This window comes from Stenella coeruleoalba (genome assembly GCF_951394435.1).
Source record: "Stenella coeruleoalba genome assembly, chromosome: 14".
In the NCBI taxonomy this organism is placed as follows: Eukaryota; Metazoa; Chordata; class Mammalia; order Artiodactyla; family Delphinidae; genus Stenella; species Stenella coeruleoalba.
The window spans coordinates 19,941,194-19,969,023 of record NC_137160.1 but is presented as its reverse complement, the minus strand read 5'-3'; the positions used below and the strand labels follow the sequence as shown (position 1 = coordinate 19,969,023).

Sequence of the window (27,830 nt, the reverse complement as noted above, 5' to 3'; positions counted from 1 at the left end):
CTTGCCTTTTCTTCCTATCTCAAACACAATTATTCTTTCTGTGCTCACAAGATCTTGTACATATTTCTATCAGAACACAGCACATTTTGGGGGGAAATTATTTGCTTTCTTTTCCATTTCTCCTACTAGATTATAAGGTAATAAAAGGCTTCGTAATGTGTAGAGTGGTATACAGCCTGGAATAGAGTAGGCATTCAACCATGTTTATGGAAGGAATAAAGGTAGGAAGATAGAAAGGAAAAGAGGATGGGTGACTGTTTTGTGGATTACAGTAGTAGTTTTTAGCTTACTCAGGCCACAGCTCATCACCAGGAAAGCTGATGCAAGATGAATTTTAAATGAAGATTTAACTTTCAGGTAACAAAATTATCTAATAAGTAAACCACATAGAAAAATCACTCATTATCTAGAGGCAGGACTGATTTGGGTGATAAAATGTTATGCTAGACTGAGCACCCACCATCAAACTCTGCAGAGAACCAATGCCATGGAAGAATCTTTTGATAAAGGGTGCTTTGCTTCTACACTAAAACTAGTTGTGTGATTTCGGGCAGGTATCGCACCTCTTCATGCCTCAGGTTCCTAATTTACAAAATGGGAATAATCATCATAGTACCTGACAGGATTGCTGTAAGAATTAAATCCCATGATGTATGGAAAGCACTTAGTACTGTGCCTGGTACTTTGTTGAAGGGAGGAAATAAATGTTAGTTAGCTATTGTTATTATTATCTGTGTATGTGCCATCAGTGAGCAAAGAATTGGGGACCAAAAGAAGTGTTTTGTTGGTCTCTAATTTGGCAATGCTTTCAACGGTTTTTTTTTTTTTCAACTGAGATTATTGTTTAAGAAACAACTTCCTTGTTTCATTTCCTTAACTTTCAGCTCTATATAAGCACTTCCTTCCTTAAGAATTATCATTCTTCTCCTCTCAGGGATCTCTCCATTTGCTAAAGCTACATCCCTCCCCCGTTTTTCTTTTTCAGTGAATTGCTTGCCCATCTATGCCAATGGACAACTTAGCATTTGAAATGCATGAAGATGCAAAGCAGAATATTGTGTCTGGGGGGAAGATGAATACCATGTCCAGAATGGTAAGAATGTAAATGGGGACTTAAGTCTTGAGATTAGTTCCCCCCATAACCTTTATGCAGAGCTCAGGAAACAGTCCCTCTTTAGACCAGCTCTCTTCAAGTGACCTTCTTCAGAAAGGTAGCATCTCCTGCTCTGAATATCTCCTGACTTGCCATCTCTCATAAACTCTTAACTCCTGTAGCTACTTAATGGCCCAGCTTTCTATGAATTGTTGTTCATGGCATTAATGAGTTGTTTATTGTTCAATATATTACCCTTATACAATGTTAAATTGAATATGTTGGTAAATGATTATGTTATACAAAATGTACCATTTAAGAATTGATAATTTTTTAAATTTTTATACAGTTTTTAAAGATTACTCTCCATTTAGTTATTACAAAATATTGGCTATATTCCCTGTATTGTACAGTACATCCTTGTAGTCTGTCTTACACCCAATAGTTTGTACCTCCCACTGCCCCACCCTACCTTGCCCCTCCCCCCCACACACACTGGTAACCACTAGTTTGTTCTCTATATCTGTGAGTCTGCTTCTCTTTTGTTGTATTGACTAGTTTGTTGTATTTTTTAGATTCTACATATAAGTGATATCATACAGTATTTGTCTTTGTCAGACTTATTTCACTTAGCAATAATGCCCTCCAAGTCCAACCATGTTGCTACAAATGGCAAAATTTTATTCCTTTTTATGGTTGAGTAGTATTCCATTGTATATATACCACCTCTTCTTTATCCATTCATCTGTTGATGGACACTTCCATATCTTGGAAATTGTAAATAATGCTGCTGTGAACACTGGGGTGCATGTACCTCTTTGAATAAGTGTTTTTTTAAATTATTATTATGTACCTAGGAGTAGAATTGCCAGGTCATATGGTAGTTATGTCTCTAGTTTTTTTGAGAAACCTCCATACTTCCACAGTGGCTGCACCAGTTTACATTCCCACCAACCTTCCCTTTTCTCCACATCCTCACCAACATTTGTTATTTGTGTTCTTTTGAATATTTAAGAATGTTAAAGTAAGAATGTCTGTTAGAATTATTAGTGATCAAAGGTTTGCTTGCTCAGGGAGAAAGACCAGTGGAAAAGGAGTCCTGGACATCATTGCTTATAAAGGTCATTTTAGCGGTCAGAGGAGTGAGGGCAAATTGGTCCAAAGGTTAGGGTGTGTATTTTCTTGGCAGCTTTCAGTAATGTGGGTTGTAACTCAGAAATAATACTGCTGTTTATAGCATATATTTGTGATATGAAACCAGGAAATAGTAACATAGAAATACATGGAAATATTGTGACTTGGAGATGGGTGGTGACTTGGAAGCTCATTTAGGTAATACACAGGAGGAAGGGAATTTAATGAAGCTATTTAATGAAGGAGGGAGGGGGAGAGAGAGACAGAGACCTGTCAGGCCCGTTGACTACTGATATGTTGCTTATTCCCATGCATGTAGCTGTACATGTAAATGCATTTGTACATTCTGGAACCAAAAAGTTCTTAGAAAATACTATTTATAACCTCTTTGATTTTCAGGTGAAGAAACTGGTAAATAGGGGCTAACTGACTGACTTGGAATGCACTTCATATACAAACTTAACTGGGTACTTAATTTTCTAGTATTATTCTGTGCCCCAGCTCCTTGTATTTTTATTTTTATCCTTGTTTATTTGGATGTCATCTGGGTATACGGGGTGTGTGTGAGTGTGGGGCTGTGCCCTGCAGCCTGCAGTCCTTGCACTTGCCCAGCTGCTAGACTGAAGAGAGAGCCTGAGTCAGTGGCAGAGACATCAGTATTCACCGGACACGGAATCTTACAAGTCAGAGGCCGAGGTCCTGGAGTGACACCCACCATGTACAGGCAGGCAGGCAGGACAAGACAGCAATCTTCCCTGCGTAGGGGAGGAAGAGGCTATGAATTATAGGGGGCATGACATCAAAAGGGCTCCTTGGTTGCCAGGGGGACTGTGGAACACATCTCCGCACAGCTCTCTGGGTTAGCAACCAACGCAAGTGCCTGGTTTCCTGTTGATGACTGAACATACTGGAGCTGGTCTGGTCCCAGGGCTAGAACAATGGTTAGCGGAGGTGGCTGTGGGGGGCAGCGATCAGGCAGGTGGTTACTGATTAAACTTTCCACTTAGGAGGGAAGGCAGTCATGTGCATAAGTAAGCATGAGGCAGGGCTGGGGAGGGGGGCAGGGGGTGTACAGGGAGCAAGAGAGCAGCCGTCTTATGGGGCCTGACCATACTGTGAGTGTACGTATGTGTGTATTTATTTACACATGTAGTATTTTTTTTTAAAGCACATTCTCTGCATTCAAAGACCTTATTCTTTTTTTTTAATTAATTAATTTATTTTTGCTGTGTTGGGTCTTCGTTTCTGTGCGAGGGCTTTCTCTAGTTGTGGCAAGCGGGGGCCACTCTTCATCGCAGTGCGCGGGCCTCTCACTATCGCGGCCTCTCTTGTTGGGGAGCACAGGCTCCAGACGTGCAGCCTCAGTAGTTGTGGCTCATGGGCCTAGTCACTCTGCGGCATGCGGGATCCTCCCAGACCAGGGCTCGAACCCGTGTCCCCTGCATTAGCAGGCAGACTCTCAACCACTGCGCCACCAGGGAAGCCTCACATGTAGTATTTTACTCAGTATGTTTATCCCACAAATGCATTTTTTTAAATAAAGAGAAAATAAACCAAATTGAGAAAGGAGGCAATATTTCTCATACATCAAGAGTAGAGAATAATGGCTTCATAATTTCTCCTAGGAAAAGAAGAGGCAGTGGTCACTGACGAGCATTTTCCTGGTGTGTCTCTTGGCTGCACCATTACCACTGCATCTGGAGTCCTGATTCTCTCCTTGGTTTATGTTAACAACTCTCAGCCCCATTCAGAACCTGGAGCCCAGCCTCTGCAAACAGCAATTCCCATGGTGCAAAAGGGTGTTGATCCAAAATTCAAGTTTCTTAATCATTTACCTAAATCCAACGTATGGATCACACGTATTAGGAAAAAGAATCATCTATTATAAATGGTGATTCCAGAACAAAGTTTCCATTGCTTGTTTTCTAAGCTTTGTTCTCTCTTCATTGGAAGGAAGCAGCTGCGGGCTGTTTGGAGGAAAGGAAGTGAGGGATAGAGAAGGGGGAAATTTGGGTGGATATTGGCTCCAGGCAGAATTTTTCTTTAGCAGATAGTTCTATGTTTGGCTGGAGGGGAGAAGTGCAGGGCAGCCCTGTTCTCTTGCCAAGACAGGTGTTCTTTTCTATGTCAAACAGAGACTGATAGCACTGCATGTACCACGTTGTCTCCCGGAGTCTTGCAGACCTATTCTTTCTCTTCCTTTTGGGGCCTCCAGTACTCGCCACACCACCTTGCCTTTTCCCTTGTGCTTCCCACTTACCCCATAGGCCATGGTGGCCTCACGTTCCTCAGGAGGTGGCCTCCATGCTGCTGATTTGCTTATGGCTTTTCAGGTGTTTGAGTTCCCCGGTGGTGCAATCCAGTGGGCCTGGTACAGGAACAATGCCGAAGACTATCTCAGCATTGAAGAAGACGCCTTTGGCAGCAGCTTGAACAGTCAGAGCTCACAGATGACTCTGGGGACCCTGAGAATAAAAAGCAACGGCCTCCGAACACGGCTGTCTTGTACAGGTATCACCAGTTTGCCCACGTTCTGCCCTTAAGCATTTGTGCTGTGTGTCCTCAGGCTATTATTTAGGTTGTTGCAAAACCTACTTAAATAAGTGGTAGACCACATCCAGGCTTTGGCTGTGTACTCAATTAGATTAGTTATCAGTGCCTTGAAGCATTAACCTGTTTGTTTTAATTATTCTTGGCATCACTTTGAACTTCTTTCTTCAGTATGAGATCATTTTTCATACATTGTTAAGCTAAGATCACTGTTCCATCTTTTTTTATATATAAATTAATTAATTAATTAATTTTATTTATTTATTTTTGGCTGTGTTGGATCTTCGTTGCTGTGCGCAGGCTTTCTCTAGTTGCGGCGAGCAGGGGCTACTCTTCGTTGTGGTGCACGGGCTTCTCATAACGGTGGCTTCTCTTGTTGCGGAGCATGGGCTCTAGGCGCATGGGCTTCAGTAGTTGTGGCTCTTGGGCTCTAGAGCGCAGGCTCAGTAGTTGTGGTGCACGGGCTTAGTTGCTCTGTGGCCTGTGGGATCTTCCTGGACCGGGGATCGAACCTGTGTCCCCTGCATTGGCAGGCGGATTCTTAACCACTGTGCCACCAGGGAAATCCCCACTGTTCCATCCTTTGAGCCAAAGCTAAAACTAGTAGCTTGATCTAATGATCAAAGAAACTACAGCTTCCCTCTAAGGAATAAAGCAGTGACTGTAATAACAAACTGGTTTGCTGATGTTCAGCCTGGAGTCTCTGAGATCAGCCAGTTGGATGCCCTTTTGTGGTTTAGACCTTTCAGAATTTTTTGGAAGTGAAATTAGTGTGCTTACTTGAATTTCAAATAAGTCATTAATTCTGAAATGTATTTATGGCTTCTGTATTCCAGACCCTGGGGAAGCTGAAGTGACTAAGCTCTCATAGAACTTTCAGAGTTTGGTCTTACCCTGATGATCTTATTAATAGATCAGCCAGTTTTTTGTGTGTGACATATTTCTGTTGTTGTTAATAAAACTCCTTTTTTATACTTGGACAATTCACTTGATTTTAGAATTTACAGCAAGAAGAGAGATTAGAGCTTTATCTATATGAGAGGAAACTCTTCTTAGAAGAATACCTGGACACACAGTAAAGCACTATGTTATTACTATTATTATTATCAAAATTATATGCAGACTTTTTCTTATCTGGAAAATACATACGTCTCTGTATGCATACACACACAAACACACGCAAGCACACACATGCATGTGCGTACACATGTGCCTGCAGTCTTTTCAGACTATCAAACTAGCATGAACTTAGAGCTCTAAATGCTCAGTGGGGGTGGTATTGCCCAAAAGGGGGCAAAAACTGGTTGTTAGCAGGGTAAAAATATTACTCGTTTTATGTATAAAGCATAGATGTACATGTAGTACATGAGCAGTATGTGTATACAGTATACAGATCTATAGTACCTCTGTATAATGTGTTAACATTATAGTACCTATGTATAATGTGTTAACATTTCATAGGGTGGTGATTAGAAAAAAAAGTCTAACATGGTACCTTAGAAGGGAGGTAATGAAAAAAGGTTGAGGAGCATTGCTCTAAAGTAGTGTTGGATGAGCTCTTCTGTTTATGTTTCAGGGGACAGCGTGGATTGGGGCGGTTGATGGTGCTGTCGTTACCACGTACAGTGTTACAGCTGGCCAGGTGAACTTCTTCCCTAAAAACACAGTACACTGGATAGAGAATGTGGGGAGTGAAGACTGCTTTTCTTGCTCTTCTTTTCTACACATCATGAACTTCAAACCCTGGAAGCTGATGATGTAATTTTTTCTATACCTGAGGGCATTGCTTCCAGGTCACTTGAGGTCTGTACCACTGCTGAGAGCAAATCCCATGAGGGTACAAAGAGGGCACGAATATTCGGGTTTCTAAGGTAGCAGTCAACAAAGTGACATTGGGGTAATGGGCTCAAGAGCATTGAAGTTGAATTGCTCTTTATTTTCCCTTACGAAGGCCTGCTGTAGGAGCTACTGTATAGTGAATTGGTAGAAAGGTTACGATATAGTTAATAAAAATTACTATAATTTTCATCTCTGAAAAGCCATTTGCTCATCCAGGGATAACTTCGCTACAGATGATGTAATTGTGTTTTCCGAATCTAATGCAGAGGTTCCCACAGTTTTCCTGAGGAACGGCTGCTTTTCTCTTTCTGATCTCTTTCAGTAGTTATACTATCACTGGAGGGATTGCTGATAATGCTGGGTATAGAGGGTCAGATGTGGATGCTGACAGTGCAAATGGGTGATCAGAATTGGTGATGGCCCGTGAGTGGTACCTGGAAGGGGTTTTGTGGTAAATTTAGGAATCTAAATAATAAGATTTTGAGATATATCTTGCAGCAGATCCTGCTCTAATGTTATAGGGAGAAGTAGAAGAAATGAGTCATTAGTGAGAGTGTTGGTAAGCATGGGAACCAGTGTATATTTTTGCAGGCGTTTATATTGACCATAAAATACTAATGCCCATACATTGAATGCTTGGAAGATTTTCATAAAGATCACAAGTCTTAGGCTAATCGAGGTCAGCTCTTTTGACTGGGCCACTGAAAACCACACTGGTGCCAGTGCTGCCCTATCCTCAGCTACCGCCCCTTCTATTGTTAAAATTTGTAGAATGTTTCACAAATACCTTATATGGTCTCTTATGTGTTTCAGCCTGAAGGTGGAATTAGTTTCATTAGAACATTCCATAAGCAAAAAGAGGATGAGGGGGTCAGTCTTCCTCCCAGCTTGGCAGAACTGGTTGTCAATGCTGATTACTCACAGTCTCCAGATAGCCTTGTGTGGAGATAATTGTATGACCTGAAAGGTATAGTGTGTTATTTTGTGAAGCCTTTTTAGTTAAGTATTTATATATATGATTATATAGGTGTATTGGATTGAGATGTAATGTGTTTTTTACAGTGGGTCACAGTCAAGAGAAGTTTGAAAAGACACATTTCTCAACAGAGTAGCAAATGTGAGAAAAGACCTGGAAACAAAAGAAAATGTGGAAAAAAAATTCAGAGTGTGAGGGGGGTGTGCTGGGGCTGGGGGATGCTGTAGGAGAAGAGGCTTATGAGAGAGGAGAGGCCAATCATGTAGCAATTAAGGGGCTTTAAATAGGAGAGTGACACAATGAGGTTTTTAATTATTTTATTTTATTGAGGTATAATTGACATACAACACTATGTTAGTTTCAGGTATACAACACAATGATTCAATATTTGTATATATTGTGAAATGATCACCACAATAAGTCTAGTTAACATCCGTCACTATACATAGTTACAGAGTTTCTCCTTGTCACAGGAACTTACAAGATCTTAGCAACTTTAAAGTATGCAATACAGCATTACTAACTATAGCCGCCTTGCTCCACATTACATGCCCATGATGTGTTTATTTTGTAACTGGAAGTTTGTGTCTCTTGACTTCCTTCAACCATTTCACCCACCCCCACCCCCACCACTGGCAGCTACCACTCTGTTCTCTGTATCTGTGCGCTTGGGCGCTTAGGTTGTTTCCGTATCTTGGCTATTGTAAATAATGCTGCAATGAACATGGGGTGCATATATCTTTTTGAGTTGGTGTTAGTTTTGTTTTTTCAAGTGATGACCAATCCAGCTGGATTGTGGAGAATAATTGGAAGTGGCCAGGTGAGAGGCAGGGTGATGAGTCAGGGGGCTCCTGCAGTCCCTCCAGTAGGGGATGATGGTGGCCTGCACTATGTGAGAGGGAAAGAATTGTTGAGAAGCCGAGAATTTAGAGACGCAGGACTGACAGGGCTTCGTTGACGGATTGAGGGGAGAGGTAGGGATTGGTATTTAGGATGACTCTCACGTTTTCCAGCCAGGTCCCCTGACTTGAATGTCTGTCTTAAAGAGGTCACTCTATGTTAGAAATTTCAAGAGAGTTTGGGAAGTTAGGATAGTATCTGACAGTATCAGATCAATATCTTGGGGGAACATAGGATGTGGTATTGGCAATTCCTACCACATAAACGTTCTGTGACTATAGAAGGGCTATGTACCTTACTAGAACTGCATTTGACACTCCTTTTGTAGTACCATTTTGAAGTAGTTTTATCTTATTTTGTTTTTTAAACTTCATCTGATTCAGGTTCAAAAGAATATCAATTTCCAGGAGGAATAATACAATTGGCACAATATTGGAAAAACAGAAGTGAACTAAGCAACAATGAAAAAATTTTTGGTGAATTCCTGAATCAGGTAATTGAGAAAAATGTTTTGAAATTATTAAAATATTATTTATTTAATAATTATTATTTAATTATTATTAAAATGGATGAAATATGAGACTTAGATTGGATTCATCATTTTTCTAGACAAAGGAAAAGGAAAGAGCTAGTCAAACACTGGTTGATCTGATCAATGCAAACTATTGATTGAGGCCTCATTGTGAATTTGGGAGCTTAACTTCTTGGCGTGGGTGGTTACATTAACAAAGAGACTGGATGCTCGTGAGATTTCTCTTTTCATTTTCATTTGTTTTAAATGCTCAACTGGCTGTATTGCTTAATGACTAAGAGCACAGCTGTGGCATCAAATTCCCTGATTCAAATCCCAGTTCTGCCACTGGGTGACCCTAGTATACTCAACCAACCTAGAATTTAATTTCATCTCATAAGGTTGGTGGCAACCTTATAAGATTATTATAAAGGACAAGTGACATAATAAATGTAAAGAACATAAAAAATTGGATGTTCTCAGTGAGGGCTTCATAAATTTTAGTTATTATTATGATTATATGAATTGTTAAGTTGCTGAGTTGAATGTTGGCTAAATAACTGGATTTCATTTTTCTTTTTCTTTCTCAAGCACAAAAATACCCTCACTTTGAGTACACTCAAGATTTATAACAATGGATTAAGACAGCCACATTTTCATTTTAATGCAAATGAAATGGGATATGTAATAAGTGGATGTGCAAAGGTAATTCCTCTGTGAACAGGTTTTTTTTGAACTTTCCTTTTCAGTGCAGAAAGAAGCAAACAGGAGGTATTTCTTTGTTTTGGTTCAGTTGTTGGTAACATAATAGGACTCTGTGCCAATGGCTTTCTGGGCCATTTCCACAGAGGATACCACGCAGGTCCTGCTAGGTAACTTCCAAGTTTGCTCTTAGCATGAGAAGGGGCTAAGAACATTTCAGAACTGATAAAGAGGTTTATCACTGATGGTGAGGGGCTGGAATACCTGCTTACATGTTCAGAGTTTTGCATTCTCAGGTAATGCAAGCATTTAATGTGCTCTACTTTGGGGACTGTGAAATTGGCTGTTTGCCTCTCAGTGTAAGATGAGTGGGGGGGTGGGGAGATGTGGAGCGCCAGCAGGGTGGCCACATATCCCCATTTATCCAGGATCCTTCTGACGCATACTTGTCATCTTGGTGAAGTTATTAACATCAGCCCCTTTGATTCTTCGGAAAAACCACACGAAGTAGCATGTTACTACAGGGCTCCTGGGGAGATCTACAGGTAAAATGGGCTTCTCTAGCTTGTACCTGAATCAGTCTTGACAGAAAGAATCAGAACAGCCTGAAATTCACCTTTTATGTCACCCATAGCAAAAGTTTTATGTTTTTAGAAGTGAAAGCTTTAATAAATTGGAAAAGGGCATTGTCATCTTCCACAGATTTAATTTCAAGGATCGGAGTTTATTGTTGGTGTGCTTTGTGCTCATCTGTGTGCGTTTGTGCGCACATTCAGTCTCGAACTCTTTTTTAAAAGACCGTTAGGATGCTGCTCTCCCAGAAGGCTGAATTTTCCCAAGCAAGTAGAAAGGCGGGCGTAGAGGTGGTAAAACACTGCAATTTAAGTCCTCTGCCTAATTAGGGAATGTCACTGATAACCCTTAATTAGAACATGGTGATTAATGCTCTTTTTGCATGATGTTCTACACTACTGAATTCACTAATGCATTTTGAGGGACATTTACTTTAAATAGAGCATCTTTTAATTTTTGTGGGATTTTGTCTCAGAAACAGGAGAGTTAATGTGCAGGATTGCCTCTTTTCTGCTATTTACCCTCTCTGCGAAGTCCCTTTATAACCATATGCTTTTATTCATCTGTTCTTCACTATGAATACTTAGCCTTAATGAATATTTGATTTTATTTGCTTAACTTCAGCATAGTTTTTTTTTTTTTTTTTTTTGCGGTACGCGGGCCTCTCACTGCTGTGGCCTCTCCCATTGCGGAGCACAGGCTCCGGACGCACAGACTCAGCGGCCATGGCTCACGGGCCTAGCCACTCTGCGGCATGTGGGATCTTCCCAGACTGGGGCACGAACCCGTGTCCCCTGCATCGGCAGGCGAACTCTCAACCACTGCGCCACCAGGAAAGCCCTCATAGGGCATAGTTTTTTCCCCGCCTTAGGTGGGCATTATCAATGCTCAGTGTACCATAGAGTTCAGTGTTCACATTGGAGATGTGATATTTTTCCCCACTGGAACCAGCATTACGTTAAGAGTACATGCGATAAGGAATTGCTTCTCGTTCTTGCCTTCAGCACTGGAGACCAGGTGAGAATAAGCCAGTTTAAAAGAGATTGCTGAGTGCCAGTGATGTGCAGAATACTCTGCTAAGCAATGTATCTGCATCATAGGGGGCCCTCAGTATATGTGTGTTGAATAAATGATTGAACTGGCTGAACGAATGTGTGAAGAGAAGAATCAAATAATCTTTTCATTCAGTTATAAAGAGATCCAACACATCACATTCCCTCTTAATTCCCCCAATTCTCAACCAGCTGAGAAAAAAGACCAAAGAGCAGTATATAGAGATCCAGGAAATCATTTCTATTACTAATCAAGCAGGTATTTAAGAGAATATGATTAATATCTGTGGGCAAGTGGGTTTCCCAATATCTATCTCCAGAATTGGGCTGGCCTTCCGACATTGAGGTGGGCCCTTGTACTACCTTACATCGTAGAGAAGCAGAGCATGATTTTTGAAGCTTTGCCAGTTCCCAGACAGAGAGGGAGAAGCTGAAGTGAGCATGGCTAGTTTATTCTTCTGGAATTTACTTGGCAGAGAGAGGAAAAGAAGAGTCTCTTGTGTACGAAAAGAGACTTCAGGAGACGTGAAGTAACATTGCGTATGATTGAGCAGTGCTACCAAGAAGGAGTAGCATTCCTTCCCATCATTCTTTGTTTTAAGCAAATCTGATATATCATGATCTGCAGTATAAAACATACATTAAGAGGAATTGTTTATTGTATTACATAGTTGTTTGCTTTTAAAAATTCACCCCAGTGTTCCTTAATTAGATGAATAATGTGTTTGAAAAACGAGAATAAACAGTGGAATTTAGATTTTTGAACAGTCCTTAGGACTAGGTTCCCTGCTGAGACTGGGTGAGAATTATGAGTCTGGGTATTCCTGGGGCAAATCCAGGAACAGACATTCCTCTTGGCCATGGTTCTTCCTACATGGAGACCCAACAAGATCTCCAGGGGAGAGCACAGCATGAATTCAGCAGTATCATCTGCAGAACCTACGCCATCCTGCTCAGTGGTGCTTATTTCCCATGATGACACTTTCCTTCTTTGAGGGACACTGGAAAATTCCAGCATCTGCTTCTCTGTGTCTCTAAACCTTCCTGGGGTTGCCTGGGATGAGGTTTGTGAAGAGCTCTGTGAGGAGGAGATGCAATGGAAAGCTAGCTGTAGACTCTTGGGGGGAAGAGGATTCCAGTGTCCCCTGCTTTTGGTGTGGGGCTCACCACTACTGCCACCCCCTTGGTCATCATTCTCTGCAGCTGTTATAAGAACAAATCATGAAGCAAAACGAAATCCAATCAAATATAAATAGGAAAAGAAGGGAAAAACTCATTAAAACAGCAAGTTAGAGTTAAAAAAATTAAGATCAAGAAAAGGGAATTTTAAAAATTAATTAAAGACTAATGTGACGTGAAAGGCTAATACCAACAAATTAAAACTTAAAAATATGAAAGAAGGATAAAAATAACAATTGAAAATTATTAAATACAAGTTAAGAATTAAAGAATATAAATCTTTTGAAAAGAGAATAGAAGTAGAGGGTTTCTTTCTTTTTTTTTTTTTTAATGAAAAGAAGCAATTTAAGGGAGTGATCCACAGCAGGGAAGGAAAAAATGAATCAGAATTTTGGGTAGAAGGAATTTTTTTTACATCTACCCCCACCGCCAAGAATGTCTGATATGCATCTTGAGGGAGCATAACCCCAACTAACCCATTAGAAGGGGTATTAGGGGTGTTTCTAACGGGGATTTATTTTGCATAGGGGTATGAAGGGAAAGAGAAAGGAGGAAGAATAAGAGAGAGGCTGAGAGACAGAAACACATGCCTAGAAAGAAACACAGAATGAGACATAGGGACACAGAGAGAGACATACATGCCCAGAGACACACAGAGATAGAGACATACAGAGAGAGAGAGAGACAGACAGAGATCTACAAAGAGAATGACACAAACACAGAGAAAAAGAGAGAAACAACACAGATACACAAAAAGAAGGAGACATACAGACATAGACACAGAGAGGGACAGAGACCCATAAAGAGACAGAGACACAGAAGGAGAGACACACAGATACACACATACCCAGACACAGACCTATACACAGAGGGGCAGGGAAAGGCAGACATACCTAGAGACACACACGCACAAAGAGTTAGGAGAGAGATTCAGAGACAGATAAGCTCAGAGACACACACAGACACAGAGAGAGACAGAAACACAGAGACACAGAGAGACCCACATACATGCAGAAATTGAGAGGCTGGCTGAGAAAGAGAGGTAGTGTCAAGGGGGAGGGGTACAGAAAGGACAGTAAGATCATGATAGAGAGAGGGCACAAGGACAGACAGAGTCAGAGCCAGCCAACTGGACAGCCAGGCCAGTTAAGCAGAGGTGAACTACTGTCTCTGGCTGTGCAGGAGGAGGACTACTTACCTGGCAGCCAGGTAGCCTCCATCAGGTGCCTGTGGGCATGGAGCTCTGAGGGGCCCTTTTGCCACTAGTCCCTGCTTACAAGTAGACAAAAGGTCCTGCTCCCTCTTTAAAGAGAACTACCTCCCCGTGGGATGGAGGTCCCTTCTAAAGAAAGCTTCAGGGCTTCCCTGGTGGTGCAGTGGTTGCGGGTCCGCCTACCGATGCAGGGGACACGGGTTCGTGCCCCGGTCCGGGAAGATCCCACATGCCACGGAGCGGCTGGGCCCGTGAGCCATGGCCGCTGAGCCTGCGCGTCCGGAGCCTGTGCTCCGCAACGGGAGAGGCCACAACAGTGAGAGGCCCGCGTACCGCAAAAAAATAAAAAAAAAATAAAAAAAGCTTCAGATGCCTCAGCATCTCTAGCTATCAGTCAGACTTTCCTTATTCCCAGAGTCGAAATGGTGAGCTCCCCATGGCAAGAGAAGACAAGTGTACAAGGGGACCGTTCGCAGGATTTCATAGCTCCTAATGTTACACAGCTATACCTACAGTCTTGAAAATGCCTTGATGGCTGTAAGATCTTTGTAGAAACCTGAGTAATTTGGTGCTGATACATCTTCTTTTTGTTTCCACTGTCAGTTGCAAACCCTTGACATGGACGATTATCTTCAGGCCACAGCAGACCACATCCTGGCCCAGCTTTTCTTCAAGCAAAGTGAGTTTAAGAAGATCCCCAAATTCAAGGAGGACCAGGCAATCAACCTGCCTTAGATTTGCTGATGAGTTCATATCTATTCTTTGCTCTTCATATGTTATTCTTGCTGTTTTTAAAGAAGGTCCACTTGGCCAATGAGCTTGGAGCTCTTTACAGAGTGATATTGGGAAAGCAGGTGTGAAGCAGCCCTGTGGGCTCATTTAGCTGATAAGATCATCGTCAATTCATGCTAAGAGAACATTTCAGTGTACTCTGTGCAGATTATCTATGGAGGGGATCTGATAAATTAAATTAATATATTTTTGTATGGATTTTAGTCACGTGTATATATTTGTTTATTTTCCTTTTGTTACTTCAAATTTATTACTCCAGAGGAAAATCCGTTTTTTTTGCACATCACTGAAACTTAGTGCTGTGCTTGTATTTTGGTTATATTCATCACTGTGGAAGGAAGTAGGGAGATCAGCTTATGTATGTTGTACATACGGAGGCACTGGAACCCGGGTACATCTAACTTTGTCTGGAGAGTTTAGTATAGAACCTTAGGTTAGCCATTCTCAACCCTTTTGTTGACATGAAGATACTTTTTATAAAGCCCAAAATTTCAAGGACTCAGTCATACGAGTAGTTGAATATTTATTGTATATTAGCTGAGAAAATACTTACTGACAAGCTAATTATGAATTCAATACTTTCTTTGAATGTATTTGGATTTTATTAATCACATCATGAACTACTTACATTTGAGGAGTAGTCATCCCTATGGTTGAGAAGCATGTGTTTTCTTTAGTCTATTGGCTGGGTGTGTATATGAATTTGAGGACTACTTGTCATCACTTGAAAACTGGTAGAGGCTAGTGGTCTCTAAGTTGGGGGTCATTGTCTTAAGTAGAAAAGAATTTGTTCAGATCTAATCTGTGCTTGATTTTTGTTTACAATTTATTTTAATAGGTATTTGGTACCCCTGCATTTTGCTTGGGTATCACCATCAGTTCTGGGCTACCCTATATAAAACCCAGTCAGTACAGACACTTTTTAATGCCTTGAACCACCACCCTCTTTCAGTTATATTTCCCTGACACATAATGGAATTTTTAGATATCTTAGGATGTTTGCTCTTAACCTAAAAATAAATCTGTATGTATTTCTCTCTCTCTCTGTCTCTCTCTCTCTTCTAGATAACTAGCTCTATTGACTATGTAGAAGACAATGAGAATTAGGAATGACTCACTTTTGGTGTGGGGAAGTAGCCATCTACATAACCTACATAATCAGGTCATAAAAGGCCTGTCATCCCTTGAAACCACCTTACTGTGTATTTACCTTATTGCCATTTTCCAGGACAGCCAGCTGAGATCAGAGCTTGGTAGCAAAAGGAATTTTGTGGTGGTGGTATAGTTCTGAAGAGACCTTGTAGGGAATGCGTCCCCATCCAGGAGGAAGAACATGATGCCGGGAACAGCACAGGACAATAGGTATATGAAAGGTGGATGTCCAGATAGAGGGGAATTGGTCATAAAAGGAAATGGCAATGTGTGTCAACATATTTTGTTTGCAAATTTTGTTTTACTTTGGAAATTTTTTAATATACTATGAACTAGTTCATAATCCCTTTTCTTGTATCAGGAAGTGTTATATTAGATTACTATGTGGTCATTTAATAAAGATTTTGTGTATCTTTGCATATTATCTTCTCATTTAATTTTAAATGAAACCTGTTTTTATGGTTTTATGAATTTGAAGCATTACTGGATTCCCTCTATGCATCCTTGAAATATGATATATCATCATCTAAAGAAAATATGTTACGGTGTTGGAACTTTCTGGGTTTCCTGATAATAATATACTGGAAGCCTGACTTAGGTTTCCAGACTACTATGTATTTAAAAAAGAGAAAATGTTAAAAATAATCTAATGAAGACATGTCAATTGGAATATTGTTGGTATGTTATTTTATGGGTTTTTTTTTTTCGGCTGCACCACTTGGCTTGTGGAATCTTATTACTTCCCTGACCAGGAATTGAACCCAGGGTCACGGCAGTGAAAGCACCGAGTCCTAACCACTGGACCACCAGGGAATTCCCCAGGATGGGGACTAGATAGATATGTTCTTAATTTTCACTTGGTTGCTCTAATCTCAGTCTTTTTCCCTCCTTGGAAAGCTGATTTCTAGTTTTCATACCATTTTATTCTTTAGTGTAACTTCATCCATTAATACTCAAGTGCTTTTAGGCTGTTTGGTATTTCTACTTTATTTATTACCAAATCAATAGATTGAAGAGTGAATTGCTCAATCAGACATTATTTGTCATCATTCAGGCAAAACCCAGACATTTAACTGAAAACCTCCTTTAAAACTGAACCTACCTTAACCACTTTATATGCACATTTGATTCATTTGAAATGGTATGAATTGTACATAAAAAGTTCTTAAATGTCAAAAAAAATCTTTAGAACTTTTTAACAGCAGCTTTGAATAACTGAATGGAATGAATGAATTAGACTAGAGGAACTACAAGGTTAGGTAAACACCACTGAATGTTCCTTATTGCTTCTAAATAGTGCAAGGTAGTATAAAAAGTTTCCTTGCTCATATTCTCATCCTTTCCTATGAAGAGTAATCAGGCTGCTTTTTATTGTCCAACCAATTTAGGAAAAGGAAAATGGTCACTTTTACTATGTAACTCGATTCCTAATGACCGTAATTTATCAACGGTTGAAAGTGATTTTCAGCTGTATAGCATTATTACTTTATTTTTTTTAACATCTTTATTGGAGTATAATTGCTTTACAGTGCTATGTTAGTTTCTGCTGTATAACAAAGTGAATCAGCTATATGCATACGTATATCCCCATATCCCCTCCCTCTCATGTCTCCCTCCCGCCTTCCCTATCCCACCCCTCTAGGTGGTCACAAAGCACCGAGCTGATCTCCCTGTGCTATGCGGCTGCTTCCCACTGGCTATCTATTTTATATTTGGTAGTGTATATACATCCATGTTACTCTCTCACTTCGTCCCAGCTTACCCTTCCTCCTCCCCGTGTCCTCAAGTGCATTCTCTACGTCTGTGTCTTTTTTCCTGTCCTGCCCTTAGTTTCATCAGAACCTTTTTTTTTCTTTTAGATTCCATATATATGTGTTAGCATACAGTATTTGTTTTCCTCTTTCTGACTTACTTCACTCTGTATGACAGACTCTAGGTCCATCCACCTCACTACAAATAACTCAGTTTCGTTTCTTTTTATGGCTGAGTAACATTCCATTGTCTATATGTGCCACATCTTCTTTATCCATTCATCTGTTGATGGACACTTAGGTTGCTTCCATGTCCTGGCTATTGTAAATAGAGCTGCAGTGAACATCGTGGTACATGACTCTTTTTGAATTATGGTTTTCTCAGGGTATATGCCCAGTAGTGGGATTGCTGGGTCGTATGGTAGTTCTATTCTTAGTTTTTTAAGGAGCCTCCATACTGTTTCCATAGCTCGATTCCTAATGACCATAATTTATCAATGGTTGAAAGTGATTTTCAACTGTATAGTATTATTAATTTAAAAAAAACGAAGAAAAGAAAGAAAGAAAGAAAAAAAAACGGCCACGGTGATTTTATGTTATAATTAGAAGTTACAAGTGGTGTTTCTTCATGCTCTGCACTCACCATAGCTTCGTGAAACTCATAGGTTCACTTTGGAACACTGTTCCTTTGAACAGAATAGTAAGATGCTGGAGAGTCCAGAAAAGAATAGCAATGCTAAAGAGATGAAAAACTGTGTTTTATTCACTGAACTTAAATTGGAACTGTTTGGAAAAAAGAAAGGATGATGTAGAACGATGAGGTTGTACAGCTGGTAGAGGCCACATATCATGTGGTCTCAATGCTTTAACTTGCAGAAATACAAAGTGAGACCTGAGAAGGGTAAGCAAGCTACCCAGATTGCAAGTGAGGTATTTGAGACCAAAGTCCAGATCTCCTGTGGTGCTTCCCACCTCCTGTGTAGAGTTATGTGATTACTGTCTTCACGTATATAAACGAGTCCTCCACCTGAAGCAGAACTCTACACAAGAAAATGTACCATCTTCAAATGGGAGAGGCGGCTTCTGTTCACCCACACATCAGCAGCCCCAGTGCCAGCGCTGCTTCTCCTTTTCTGAGCCTCCCACGTGCCAGATGCCCAGCCCCAGCTGCTTCTGTAAAGGTGATCAGAGCCTCCTGACATCACAGGTCACTGTTCCTATCTAGCCAAGTATTCTCTGCTTACGTTTTCATTTTAAATTTTTATTAACAATTTTTTACACTGACAAGATGTACCTAGGATAAAATTCACCACTTTAAGTGTACAATTCAGTGGTATTAAGGATATTCACATTGTTATGCAGCCATCACCACTGTCCATTTCCAGAACTTTTTCGTCATTCCAAACAGAAACACAATACCTATTAAACAATAACTCCCCAGTCCCCTCTCCCCCAGCTCTTGGTAACCTTTATTTTCTATGAGTTTGTCTCTTCTAGGTACCTCATATAAGTGGAATCATACACTATTACTCCATGCTTATTTTTATGAGTTTTTACTCATTTTCAAAAATTATGCCTTTACTGTGTGCTCATTATTGTACTAGGATACAGAAGAGACATAAAAAAGATGTGACCTCAAAAAATTTATAATTTAAATGTTTCTTATTCAGTTCTATATTTCTCTTCCCTCCCCACCCCTGTATTAACCCAGCCCTTATCATGAGTATTCAAAAGAATATTTGTTCATTCAGACTATATTAAGGAGTACATAGTAGCAAGATGAAAAGAGCTAAAGAGGTGAGTATACATTGTGCGTTCATATTTCCAGAGAAGGCAACACTCAGCCCCTTTGGTGGTTCCCATTCCACTGTCCTAACAGTTCTTGGTCCTCAGATTTTTCATAACTTTCATAAAATCGCTTTCCCCTACTTTTATTGAGGACAGGACCTCATTCTAGCGCCTGAAGTTTAAACATCCACGCAAGAGTGAGTTCTAGGGGTTTTTTGTTTTTTTGTTTTTAAACATTAACAAGAAACCCAGTGGCCTCAGCAGGTGTTGTTTACATCTCTTCTCTTGGTTCAGGAATGCGCAGCTTCATTCTACTGGCAGTAAATCTATTGTTTTAGTATCTTAGCCTGTTGAATTCAGATTCTTCCTTGGTTCAGAGTGTGGAGTAGCTCTTGCTGAAAGGGAGCAAGCTTTGATGTGCAGGCTAAATGGATACTGTACCAGGTGGGCCCGTTGTAGTGTGTGGGGGCCTGGACTCATGGAATGTCAGCCGAGGCATTAGCACACATCCCAAAAGCCTACTTTGGATGTAGGGTCAATGAAGATATTTAAGAAATTTAAAATCATCACCTAGAAAACAATTTGCAAAGGAAAGCGTAGCACCTTTCTTTTCTTTTTTTTTTTTTTTTTTTTTGGTCTTTTCAGGAAATTGCACAATTAAGAGGCAGAGTTTTTAATTTGTTTTTGTTTGGTGTTAAGCATGCAGTATGCTGTAGCTGTTAGTGTCAAGAATAAATTAAATAAAAAATAGAACAATTACTAGTAAAGTTGGTCTCAAGTGATTCACGCAGAGCCTTTAAATGTCTCCTGTACCTTGATAACTTTTCCTCCAGAATCAGCACTGCTCAGACGATTATTGTCCTGGGAGACAACTTTGTCTCTCTTAGTAAGGAGTTATAGATAGCAGAACCAAGAAGAAGAAACTTCTGTCAACCAGGATGGATTGTCCTTCCAAATGTACTTTCTCTAATGTTGTAAAGTAAACCATTGGAAATGGGTTTACAAGTTTATAGTTCTGAGCTCCTCCCTGGCCTAGGTATGGGAAGGCGTTCTTAAATACACAGCTACAGAACAGAGAGAAGCAGGAACACATACAAGATAAGGGAAACCTATGATTAATTGTTGTTTTAAAATGTCATGACTTAGGGCTGGAGTAGAACTCTTGAATTTCCTTCCCATGAGATATCTTCAATTTTCTCTTAAAATATTTGCTTTGGGATGGGATTCTTTTCTAACCAGACACAATCTACTTCTGCCCATGTTTTTAGCTACCACCCCTTAGGTTTTTAACTTTTAGCTCCTCACTTAAATATAGCATACATGGAGAAAAGTGTCCAATCACAGATGTACAGCTTGGTGATTTCTGCAGACAGAACATGCACATGCAACCAGCACTTTGGTCAAGAAACACTACATTGGGCTTCCCTGGTGGCGCAGTGGTTGAGAGTCCTCCTGCCGATGCAGGGAACACGGGTTCGTGCCCCGGTCCGGGAAGATCCCACATGCCACGGAGCAGCGGGGCCCATGAGCCACGGCCGCTGAGCCTGCGCGTCCAGGACCTGTGCTCCGCAACGGGAGAGACCACGACAATGAGAGGCCCGCATACCGCAAAACAAACAAAACAAACAAAAACAAAAACAAAAAAAAGAAACACTACATTGCCTGCAAGTCCTCTTGTGGGTCCAGCTTCCATCACCACCGCCAATATGATAAACTTACTTGTGCCTGTTTTTGAACTTCATGTAAGTGGAATCATACTCTCTGTGTTTTTTGGTACCTGATTTATTTTCCCCAACATTATATTTTTGAAACTCACTCATGTTGCTGCTCCTTCTCTTAACTTCTATGCTTCTTTTTTTTCTTTCTCTTCAGATAAACACTTAGCTTTTATGTGTCACCTCCTTGATGCAGTGTTGCCAGCCATGACGTGTATAAGTAGAGTGACTCCAAGTCAGGTCCTTCTGGTGCCCTTGATGGCTGGGGCCGTCCCTGCTCTTTCTCCTCTGCATGGTTACCTGGGAAGAACTGAGAGCTAAGAAGAGACAGGAGAAAATGACAAGCTCAGCACTCTCTGCATGAAGCTTCTTTTCCTTTAACACTCTTCCTCACTCCAACCCCTTCCACCCCAGTCCCTCAGGTGGGAGGAATGTCGATGCTGGCTACACCAGCCAGGTTCAACTCCATGGAGACACTTTCCCGAACAGGAGTCATTTTCCTCTAATTAGGGAAGGAGGAGTAGAGGAAAGTGATCTAGGAACATATTACCAGCTTTCATCTAGGAACATATTACCAGCTTTCATATTACCACTTTCCCGAACAGGAGTCATTTTCCTCTAATTAGGGAAGGAGGAGTAGAGGAAAGTGATCTAGGAACATATTACCAGCTTTCATAAAGGGGTGATTTGTTTGGCCGGTAATTTGTTCATGATTTTTTCCTTCCTCTCCTGGTGTGCTTGCCCATGAGAAATGAGCTAATGCTTTATAAAATACAAAAATAAATTTAGCAACCTCTTGTTTAAGAGAGAGAGAGATTTAAACTTCACAAGCATATAGCATAGATGAAACAACCCATTCAAGTTTGAGCAATTGATTTTATAAAGATTTTTTGCCCAGATCTCTTTGCAGTATGAAATTTATAATAGCAGCTCTGTAATTTTGTAGGTCGTCTTTTTACTAAGTACTTGTCAATTCATTCATTTTCATACACTGTGCAGAAGTAAAGCCAATAGCTGTCTGAATGTGTCAACTTCAAACACTAGTGCGTTATCAAGAAAATCAATACGATGTTTCAACACTCTTCCAACTTATTCTTCTGACCTCAAAGGCAGAGAACATTCACTGGAATGAAGTCAACTTAGATTCTTAGGTCACAGCCAAAGTGGTTATATTGATAAAACGAAGACAAGGGAATTGTGCATTTCTTTTCTGATGTTTCTTTACATATTTATGATCAGCGTTTGCAGCACTGGGAAAAATGTAGGAGGAAGTGGGAGGAACCGGTGTAATGGTTGCTGTGGTTTTAGATGCTAAGGGAGTTACAGACCCTCCTGTAACTCTGCAGTGGCTGCAGGAAGCGGTGTCAGGGTGGTGGAATATGGTACAGGGGATGGTGAATCCTTTTGGCAGGTCCCTTCTTATAGTCCTTGACACTGGCTGCCTATGTGGGGAAGTCGACTAGAGACAACAGCTCATTTGGAGACGCCCCCTCCGTACTCCTCTGTTTGGGGCATGAGAACCATTTCGATTTGCAAAATGAAATGTTGAGAATTCTGTATATGTAGGCACTTGAAATTACCTAGACCCCAAAAATGTGAAGGTCAAATAGAATAGGAGACTCACCTTTTGAAGCCTCAGTACAAAATATGCATGGAAAATTTGAATTTATTTTGTATTAAGTATTTTGGGACAGTTGCTGCTAAGGGCAGTGTGATCTGAATGATGAACCAGATGTAGGGCTGAGGCTCCAACCATCAGTCATGCATTCACAATAGGCATGTAAGAAATTAACACGAACTTGAATTAGTATTTGAAGCCTTTCCTCAAAGTACCTTTGTTTAAAGGAGAGACGAACCCCATCCATTAAGTGTCACAGGCCAGATTACTCTGTCACCTGCTATGGCATCTCCATAACTGTCTGGAATGCCACATAGCTTGTTACTTTGTTTTGGAGAATTCCTACCTACCTGTGGTAACCATATTTCCTTTGTCAAAGGCCCCCACGTGCTGCTGTATTCTCCGCCTTCCTGATACTCACCATTGCTTGACTTCACCCTACTGCCATATACACGAAGGCTGTAAAGAGAAAAAGAGACCTTCAGAGCTGGGAAGGGACCAGCTAGTCCAGTAATTCCAAGCTGTGCTCCTACAGTGCCCTAAGCAGCCTGCACAGAGTTGGGACTTAGAGCTGAGGAGAGCCAAACTAGGGGTGCTCAATGCTCGTACCAGCCTTCACCCTGCCCTGCTTCAAACAAAACAGAAAAAGATTCGCAACTCAGTTACATAGTCCATTCGCTTTCCTTTCCAGGTAAGGAAATTGGAATCTGAAGAGCTGACTTCCTAGATACAAAGCATATCAGTGTGGCAGTGACAAAACTGCTCGAGAAATGGAGGATTTCTGGGAACTGCAAGTCCAGCCCTGACATGTGAAGGAGGGAGTTGAAGGGCAACATAAACCTTCTGAGACTGAACCAGGAAGAAATAGAAAATATGAACAGACCAATCACAAGCACTGAAATTGAAACTGTGATTAAAAATCTTCCAACAAACAAAAGCCCAGGACCAGATGGCTTCACAGGCGAATTCTATCAAACATTTAGAGAAGAGCTAACACCTACCCTTCTCAAACTCTTCCAAAATATACCTGAGGGAGGAACACTACCAAACTCATTCTACAAGGCCACCATCACCCTGATACCAAAACCAGACAAAGATGTCACAAAGAAAGAAAACTACAGGCCAATATCACTGATGAACATAGATGCAAAAATCCTCAACAAAATACTAGCAAACAGAATCCAACAACACGTTAAAGGGATCATACACCATGATCAAGTGGGGTTTATCCCAGGGATGCAAGGATTCTTCAATATATGCAAATCAATCAGTGTGATACATCATTTTAACAAATTGAAGGAGAAAAACTATATGATCATCTCAATAGATGCAGAGAAAGCTTTCTACAAAATTCAACACCCATTTATGATAAAAACCCTCCAGAAAGTAGGCATAGAGGGAACTTACCTCAACAAAATAAAGGCCATAGATGACAAACCCACAGCCAACATCATTCTCAATGGTGAAAAACTGAAACCATTTCCACTAAGATCAGGAAGAAGACAAGGTTTCCCACTCTCACCACTATTATTCAACATAGTTTTGGAAGTTTTAGCCACAGCAATCAGAGAAGAAAAAGAAATAAAAGGAATCCAAATCGGAAAAGAAGAAGTAAAGCTGTCATTGTTTGCAGATGACATGATACTATACATAGAGAATCCTAAAGATGCTGCCAGAAAACTGCTAGAACTAATCAATGCATTTGGAAAAGTTGCAGGATACAAAATTAATGCACAGAAATCTCTTGCATTCCTATACATTAATAATGAAAAATCTGAAAGTGAAATTAAGAAAACACTCCCATTTACCATTGCAACAAAAAGAATAAAATATCTAGGAATAAATCTACCTAAGGAGACAAAAGACCTGTATACAGAAAATTATAAGACACTGATGAAAGAAATTAAAGATGATACAAATAGATGGAGAGATATACCATGTTCTTGGATTGGAAGAATCAACATTGTGAAAATGACTCTACTACCCAAAGCAATCTACAGATTCAATGCCATCCCTATCAAACTACCGCTGGCATTTTTCACAGAACTAGAACAAAAAATTTCACAATTTGTATGGAAACAGAAAAGACCCCAAATAGCCAAAGCAATCTTGAGAAAGAAAAACAGAGCTGGAGGAATCAGGCTCCCTGACTTCCGACTCTACTACAAAGCTACAGTAATCAAGACAGTATGGTACTGGCACAAAAACAGAAATATAGATCAATGGAACAGGATAGAAAGCCCAGAGATAAACCCACGACATATGGTCACCTTTTCTTTGATAAAGGAGGCAATAATATACAGTGGAGAAAAGACAGCCTCTTCAATAAGTGATGCTGGGAGAACTGGACTGCTACATGTAAAAGAATGAAATTAGAACACTCCCTAACACCATACACAAAAATAAACTCAAAATGGATTAAAGACCTAAATGTAACACCAGACACTACCAAACTCTTAGAGGAACACATAGGCAGAACACTCTATGACATAAATCACAGCATGATCCTTTGTGACCCACCTCCTAGAGAAATGGAAATAAAAACAAAAATAAACAAATGGGACCTAATGAAACTTAAAAGCTTTTGCACAGTAAAGGAAACCATAAACAAGATGAAAAGACAACCCTCAGAATGGGAGAAAATATTTGCAAATGAAGCAACTGACAAAGGATTAATCTCCAAAATTTACAAGCAGCTCATGCAGCTCAATATCAAAAAAACAAACAACCCAATCCAAAAATGGGCAGAAGATCTAAATAGACATTTCTCCAAAGAAGATATACAGATTGCCAACAAGCACATGAAAGAATGCTCAACATCATTAATCATTAGAGAAATGCAAATCAAAACTACCATGAGATATCTTCTCACGCCGGTCCGAATGGCCATCATCAAAAAATCTACAAACAATGAATGCTGGAGAGGGTGTGGAGAAAAGGGAACGCTCTTGCACTGTTGGTGGGAATGTAAATTGATACAGCCACTATGGAGAACAGTATGGAGCTTCCTTAAAAAACTAAAATTAGAAGTACCATATGACCCAGCAATTCCACTAGTGGGCATATACCCTGAGAAAACCATAATTCAAAAAGAGTCATGTACCACGATGTTCACTGCAGGTCTATTTACAATAGCCAGGACATGGAAGCAACCTAAGTGTCCATCAACAGATGAATGGATAAAGAAGATGTGGCACATATATACAATGGAATATCACTCAGCCATAAAAAGAAACGAAATTGAGTTATTTGTAGTGAGGTGGATGGACCTAGAGTCTGTCATACAGAGTGAAGTAAGTCAGAAAGAGAAAAACAAATACCGTATGCTAGCACATATATATGGAATCTAAAAGAAAAAGAAAAAAAATGTCATGAAGACCCTAAGGGCAGGACAGGAATAAAGACGCAGACATAGAGAATGGACTTGAGGATACGGGGAGGGGGAAGGGTAAGCTGGTACAGTGAGAGAGTGGCATGGACATATATACACTACCAAGTGTAAAATAGATGGCTAGTGGGAAGCAGCCACATAGCACAGGGAGATCAGCTCGTTGCTTTGTGACCACCTACAGGGGTGGGATAGGGAGACTGGGAGGGAGGGAGACGCAAGAGCGAAGAGATATGGGAACATATGTATATGTATAACTGATTCACTTTGTTATAAAGCAGAAACTAACACACCATTGTAAAGCAATTATACTCCAATAAACATGTTAAAAAAAAAAAGGTCAACCTAACTTTGTAAAGCTTTGGTTTCATTCAGAGATTTTAACTTTTCCAAGGATGTGCTTGCCACCTTCTCTAGATTCTTGGTTTCTGGTACACAGCTTTGGAGAATTGTCCGTGCTGTTTCAGGAAAAAAATTCAATAGCAACTTTCAGCTAGTGCTTCTCGTGCCAATGTGAGGCTAAACACAGGGAACTATGGTGAAGACTGTGGCTTCTAAGGCTTACCTTAGTCCAAACCTCCCTTTCCACACTTTAGAGAAGGCCACGATGAAATGACAAACATGCCTAATCCATGTCCCACAGTTCCTGGGTGGCAGCTTGACTTGCGATGGTGCTTGAGACCCTTATTGTTATTGGTCCCCCGCCTAAATCCATCTCTCCTTTAGACCCTCCCTCTCCAACTCCAGACTATTATCAACTGTCTACTTGAAATTTCCACTTGCTTGTCTAATAAACACCTCAGACTTAACATGACAAAAGGTGAATTTCTGGTCTTCTCCCCAAACCAGCTCCACCCAAGCATTTTTCACCCTGGATGATGGCAACTCTATCCTTCTGATTACTCAGGCCAAGACCCTCAGGGTCATCCTTGCCTCCTCTCTGTCTCACACCCTCCATCCACTGGATCTGACCAGTCCTCACTCCCTCCACTGCTGTCACGTCAGGCTGAGCCACTATCATCTCCTCTCCTTTTTGCTTCAGGAGCTTCTTAACTTGGCTTTCTTTCTGCCTCTGAACCTCACTTTCAGTCTATTCTAACAAAGTGGTCAGAGAGGTCCTTTTTATAAGTAAGTCAGATCATGTCATCCTTTCTTCAGAACACTCCAATGACTCCCCATTTCACTCAGAAATTAAAAGATCTGCCTTCTTTATTCCCCACCCTCTTCCATATCCCATTGATCCAAGCCACACCCTTCCAAGCCGCCCCAAAGTCCCTCCATGCCCTTCCTCTTCCACGGTCACCCCCTCCATGCCTCACCCCCATAACTTCTCTGGCCTCATCGCTACTACTACTCTTGACCCTCCCCATCACTCCACTCCGGCCACACCAGCCTCTGAGCTGAGCCTCAAACTCCCTTGGTGTGCTTCTGAATTAGGCAATTTGACCGGCGGTCCTCCTCTGCATGGATCACTCTAGCCAGATTTCTAACTCCCTTACAGCTTCAGGGCTTTGCTCCAGTGTCCCTTTCTCAATAATCATCCTAGCTAAATCATCAGGGAAATATAAATAAAAACCACAATGAGATATCACCTCATACCTGTCAGAATGGCTATCATTAAAAAGAACACAAATAACAAATGTTGGTGAGGGTGTGGAGAAAAGGGAACCCTCTACACTGTTAGTGGGAATGTAAATTGGTGCAGCCACTGTGAAAAACACTATGGAGGTTTCTCAAAAAACTAAAAATAGAAGTACCATAAGACCCTGCAATTCCACTCTTGGGGATACATCCAAGAAAAACAAAAACACTAATTCAAAAAGATACATGCACCCCAATGTTCATAGCAGCATTATTAATAATTGCCAAAATATGGAAGCAACCTAGGAGTCCATCAACAGATG

General features: G+C 40.7%; 1 protein-coding gene across 1 annotated transcript; it reads left to right on the top strand.

The window, feature by feature from the left end:
* Positions 1-628: 628 nt before the first annotated feature.
* On the top strand, positions 629-14,457 carry LOC307197188 (uncharacterized protein; the record flags this gene model as incomplete). Its single annotated transcript, XM_079942912.1, is given in 14 exon segments — positions 629-1,093; positions 3,853-3,901; positions 3,904-4,073; positions 4,561-4,715; positions 4,717-4,738; positions 6,354-6,477; positions 6,480-6,580; positions 7,430-7,564; positions 7,568-7,583; positions 8,876-8,985; positions 9,595-9,708; positions 11,150-11,222; positions 11,225-11,295; positions 14,326-14,457. Coding segments are annotated over 14 exon segments (1,362 nt in total). The 5' UTR covers positions 629-1,003.
* Between the last annotated feature and the right edge of the window lie 13,373 nt (positions 14,458-27,830).